Source organism: Lissotriton helveticus, chromosome 1_1, assembly GCF_964261635.1.
Source record: "Lissotriton helveticus chromosome 1_1, aLisHel1.1, whole genome shotgun sequence".
NCBI lineage: Eukaryota > Metazoa > Chordata > Amphibia > Caudata > Salamandridae > Lissotriton > Lissotriton helveticus.
The window spans coordinates 853,346,161-853,352,160 of NC_136057.1; the positions used below are offsets into that span (position 1 = coordinate 853,346,161).

A 6,000-nucleotide genomic window follows, 5' to 3' on the forward strand; every position below is an offset into this window, starting at 1 on the left:
GCACAAACCACAAAAATGCGCTAAGGGAATTCAACCCCCGCCCCCACTGCCTAACAAACATCTTCTGATGTCTTGGCAAGTGTAAAACGTCCTGCAAACTAACAAGGGCAACACTGTGCACTGAAATGATTGTTTCTAAGGAAATACGGTATCTGAATTCTCCAGAAGGCTGCTGCACAAAATAATTCCTATATCTTGCGGTGAGTTTTCCTATAGATAGAGCACGTCTCTGAACCTGAAAGTGCGGGATCAAAAAGATAGCAGCAGTCTGCCCCTGCTGAAACCATGCAGCACTGTCAAATTACCCAGTTCATTGCGTGAGTGGGTAATCCATTCCAGATTTTTTTCGATGGATGTTGGGATTTGTAGTTCTGTTTGAGGCAGTATGAGACGAGGACAGTAAGTCCCAAATTCTAAGACGATTCCCGGACTTGAGATTCTCACGCTTTCAAATGGGAAACTTGAGAGCTCTGATAGTGGCGATCACCTTCAACATATCATACATGCCAATAGACCCGACCCGATTCAGGCTACCGATGATTTTCAACCCAAATATGTCTTTATTTTACCTGTCTCCCGCCTGGAATTGCAATTTCTACAATTGAAGTCAATGGGGAATTTTCATTCTCCCGATTTTTTGTTTTAAATCTCCCACGTCCCTGTCCTAAATGTTGGCATGTATGACATATTATGCCACCGATGATCTGCCGGTTGCACTGCGGTAACTTTCATGCAACTGATACCTGCAGTCTAGCGTTTCGAGTAAGCACTGTTTATCTGTTGCTTTCTCCACGCATGAGGAATAACTCTCACTCTCTACGTTTTAGTGGGATCTAGCCCTCTCCTACCTTAAATGTATTCTCGCTCTTGTGGTGGGAAGATTTGCTCTTCATGTTGGTGCTGTGGGCCGAATCGTCGTAGCTGGGGATCCAGTTCAATGATGCGTTAAAACTATATGTAAACAGGAATAAAATCAGGATTAACAAATATCAAAACACACGCCGCACACATATGGGAGCCGCCATATGCACCGATGCATGCCGGGAAAACGGAGAACTCTACACCCAATAAACCCAAAGCGGAAGAGAGTATACTCGAGCGGCCATCTTAAAGCTTTTCGTTTCATGAAGTAAATTAGATACGAAAACAGAGGTTTAAGCATAGTTTCATAATTGCCAGTAATCCAGAATAAGTATAGCAATATCATTAGTTATTTAAATTGGTAACTAGCATTTAAAATAATGCTATAGCTTCCTTTAAACAGACAAAAAGTTTAAATATAATCATTTTGTTTTCTAAAATACTTAAATAACTGTGAGATCTAGAGATATTTGGTTTTGTTGACAGTAAACAAAGAGACCTGCTTGCGTTTTTTTTAGTTAAAGGTGATTCCTTGCTAGTCGATTTATTTTGTAATACAAACTTGGAGAGCTAGAACGGGAATAGTCACGCAGCTCATGCCCTACACGCATATGTAATGATCTGCGAGCGAAAATGACAGCCCGGGTGTTTTGTGTTTTTGCAGATTTATAAAGCGCGAACTCATTGTAGTGCTTTACGTGAACACCTGTTATGTTACACACTGATACATTAATGTAATGGTAGACGGGGGATAATTTAAGTGATTTACCGATCACAAGATGCTGAGTCAAGGACAAGGTTCGAGCATGGTTCCCCAACCCCACGGTCGGCAGATCTAGCCCTAAGGCTACACTCTCTCCCCATACATATCAGTATGACACTTTTCTGGACGTACAAGAGAGGCCACAAATTGGTACCATCTAGGATGTTTTTTTTTTTTCTGCAGTTTTATAGGACGTGGCTTTTCTTTTACCAATGTTTTTTTCCCGTTTGTTCAACTGCATTAACTTAAGTGAACTAGGAATATCACTCATCATTCTCCAGGGCTGGTTTTGGCATGGGCAAGCTGGGCCTTGGCTGCCAATGCTCAGAGAGCCATAAGGACAATACATATGTGGAGTGGTGTGGCTCACTGGTTAGAGGCGGCAGACCTGGGAGCAGAAGTCGGCCCGGGACCAGGGTTCAATTCCCAACGCGGCAGGGTCGTGGACTTGGGTCAGCGGACTCGATAATTCTCGCTTCGGTGCTTACTCTAATCAGGGGTTCCACTCGGCAACTCTGGGTATTAGCTTGCCAAATCTCCACAATGGCCCCATCAACTCTGGGGATGGATGCCTGGCTCCACATTGGGGACTCCCAGCAGGGACCATCCCACAGGGAAAGCCAGGACGGGTTCCCCAGAGTTATACAGCGCCAGGAAACCTACGGACGGGTAGCAGTGTGCTTTATAAGCTCAAATACATACATACGCAGCTTCCTTGTCACTTGGCTTCAGTGACACAGTTCAAACTGCATTTAATCATTGTTTAGCACCTTGCAGATGCTGTTTAGGTCTCAACTAGGCAGCTCATGTGCTGTCTCCTTCAAGTCATGCTGGGGATATTCTAAAGAACGTGTGATGTAAATGTATTGCGACTTATATAGCGCACGTATCACCCGAAGGCATCAAGACGCTTGCCTTGGCAACCCGTCCTGGCTTTTCCCTGTGAGATAACCCCTACCGGGTATCCCCAGGGTGAAAGCCAGGCATCCCGCAGCGGGTGGGCCGCCGTAGTGGAGATTAAGCAACTATTGCCCAGAGTTGCAGCGTGAGACCCCATGATTAGAATAGGCACCGAGGCGAGAATTATCGAGTCGTGGACATTTTTGGGCTCAGGACCCTGCCGCGTCGGGAATTGAACCCTGGTCCCGGGCCAGACCTCTGCATCAGGCTCTGCCGCTCTAATCAGTGAGCCACACTCCTCCACTGTGATAACCATCACAAAAGTAACAGCGCATCTCTCAACATCGCAGTCTATCGCGGGAAAATTACGCTGTGTTAACTAAGTATTCTCAACACGGCGGTACCATGCGACCGTCACCAGATAACGCGTCAAATGGCCGCATTAAAATCAACGCCACATCACAAAAATGCGAAACAGGAACGCAAAACAACCTGCGATGAGGCGATCGCGATACAAAAATCCGCCAAAACCAGCGACAGACCTGCAATTCACACACGTCAGGCTGGAAAAATCACCGGAAAGAAGAAAAAGAAAGACAAACAAATGCCAAACAATAGCGAAGCACAATGGATGTTGCCGGAGCCAGCACGGATGAGAACCAGAACCCCACAGGAAGAGTTGGAAGAGGCGGTTTGTTGTAGATTACTAGGAGGCTTCCTGTGTATAAGAGCAGGTTTATTGCAGTAAAGAAACAGCAGGCATCTTCAACACAAGCTGGCCAGGTGCAAACTGTCTCAACCTAGAACCCCAGGAAGAGTCAGAGCCACCTACATTCTGGAATATGTGCCATAAGGCAAAACAAAGGAAAAGCATGGAAACAAAGGTAGGATTAATATACAACACATCTTCTCTCGTTGAAAATAAAAACAAAATAAGAACCAAGAAATGGAAAACAAAACATTGAAATAAAACTTAAAACAGAAATAAGCTAAAAACAAAATATTAAGGCGATGAAAGGAACACACCTCATCTCACTGAACATTATACTAATCACAACAGTAATCATTTAGATACAAGGGTGGTCTACGACATCTTAGAGACCTGGAAATGGTCAGAGAGGAACCAGGACAAGGAAAAGGAACAGATTGATTAGAAATTCCACTGCTAAGCTGAGAATTAAACATTTGCAAACATTCGTGACAAGAATTTTCAATTCTATTAAGGACACGGAGGCGAGGATTATGCTTTCTCTATTTCTTTACTACAGACCGCAGCCAATAGGAGAACAGTAAAGAAAAAACAGGAACTACTACCCCCATGAACACCAGGGGTGACCATAGAGACTGTAACAGTATATAAACCGGCAAGAGGACATCACTTCCTCTTTCTTTGCGTATCACAGTTAATCAGAAAAATAGTCAAAGTCAACTCAAGTAATCCGGAGCCATCCAGCAGGAAACATCCCAAGTCCACAGGAAGGCGAATCAGATGACGAAAGGCCCAAGGCACCAAAGATCAGGAAGACGCAGCAGACAGCCACATGTCCGGAAACGAAACAGCCGGAGGACGAAGAACAAGAAAGGACTGCAGAACATCCTCACTTCTGATCAGATCCTGAAAGAAAGGCAAAGCCGTAATACACCATCCCAAAACCAAGGAACTCCAAGGTACAAAGGGCAGGGAAAAAACATTTCAATAAGATAAAAAACAGAACAATGTCATAATATACAAAAGCATACAGTAAAATATGCATATAAAGACATATGGGTGGGATAATCCTCGCCTCCGTGTCCTTAATAGAATTGAAAATTCTTGTCACTAATGTTTGCAAATTTTTAATTCTATGGCAGGACAGGAGGCTCAGATTATGCTTGTTCAAAGCCGAGCCACTACAACAGAAGCAATATCTACAATAGGCTTGAAATAAAACGTTTTGAAAACAGAATCGGAAGACCAATCAGCGGCCTTCATAATGTCAGTCAAACTCACTCCTACAGAAAAGGCTTTAGATGCCATGGCTCCCCTAGCGGAATGGGCTCCGAAAATGGAGACATCAATTCCAGCTTCAGACATGAGCCAACGCACCCAGCGTGCCAAGGTAGCAGGCGCCACAGGTTTAAAGGGTTTCTGTAAAGCAATTAGTAATTGACCAGACAAGTTCTGCCGAAAAGAGCCGTACATACCTCATAATCCTTTATGCATTGGACAACACATAATTTTGAATTCTGCGGAAAAGCAGGATACGTGACAGAGGAGATATTGCATTTGGTACGTCTAGAGATGGTAAAAGTGACTCCGTCAGGAGAGAATGAACGACCCGCCAAGTCTAAGGCCCGAACATCTGAAACCCGCTTGCAGGATACTAAACATAAAAGCATTGTTAGCTTAGCCGACAATTGCTTCCGAGACAAAGAAGAGTTGGCAGGCCAAGACTCCAGAAAACGTAAAACAATGGAGACATCCCAGAGAGTCACATACTTAGGACAAGGCGGTTTTACCAGCCTAATACCCCGCAGTAATTTAGAAACTAAGGGATGTTCCCCCACAGGTTTCCCATCAACAAAATCATGGCCCGCAGAAACGGCTGAGCGAAAAGAATTGACCGTCCTATAAGCAAGACCCGAAGAAGCCAGGGAAGCAAGAAAATTCACCACTACAGTGACATCCGCTGAAGCGGGATCCAAATCCCGTTCAGAACACCAACTACACCATCGTCGCCAGGCGGAAACATAACGCTTGTGGGTATTGGGGGCCCAGGCTTCCCCGATGAACCTTGCAGCTTCTCCAGATAAACCTGAGACCTTCCAGCGTTCCCCGAAATCCGCCACGCGACCAACCGGAGTTGACCCGACTGAACTAGGGGATGAGGGTTGAGCAGGGGATCCAACAACAGGTTCTTCTTCTGAGGAAGAAGGAGCGGCGTCGAGCAACTCATCTCCATCAGATCCGGAAACCAAGCTTGAGCTCTCCAAAGAGGAGTTATCAGAATGATCTCCGACTGAAAGTGCTTTGTCCGAGCCAACACCCTTGGAATCATTGCGAACGGGGGAAACGCATAACAGAGATGATGAGGCCAGTTCTGCAGAAACGCATCCGTGGCCAGAGCCTCCGGATCCGGACGCCAACTGTAAAACTTGGGCAGTTGCGCATTGAGGCGTGAAGCGAACAGATCTATCAATGACTGACCCCAAATGCGAGAGAGACTCCGAAACACCCTGGGATGAAGCCTCCAGTTGCTGAAGTCCAGCAGATGGCGAGAATGCCGATCGGCTACCTGATTGTCGCGACCTGGGAGATACTCCGCAATAAGAGTGATCTTTCGCTGGAGGCAATAATGCCAGAAATCTTTTGCGATCTCCGCCAAGAGTCTCGATCTCGTCCCCCCCCAGTTTGTTGACATACCGAACCGCAGAGATGTTGTCCATGCGGAGGAGTGTGCAACAATTTGTAGCTTGCGGGGCAAGACACCGGATCG

The 6,000-nt window shown here is 45.7% G+C and overlaps 1 protein-coding gene across 2 annotated transcripts in view; it reads right to left on the bottom strand.

Moving 5' to 3' along the window:
• UTP20 (UTP20 small subunit processome component) overlaps positions 1-1,050 on the bottom strand; it is a 1,109,880-nt gene extending 1,108,830 nt beyond the window's left edge. For both annotated transcript variants that reach the window (XM_078675325.1, XM_078675316.1), the window contains exon 1: positions 849-1,050. In XM_078675325.1, the coding sequence (XP_078531451.1) occupies positions 849-893 (45 nt within the window). In that variant the 5' untranslated portion in view covers positions 894-1,050. The remainder of the gene's footprint in view (positions 1-848) is intronic.
• Between the last annotated feature and the right edge of the window lie 4,950 nt (positions 1,051-6,000).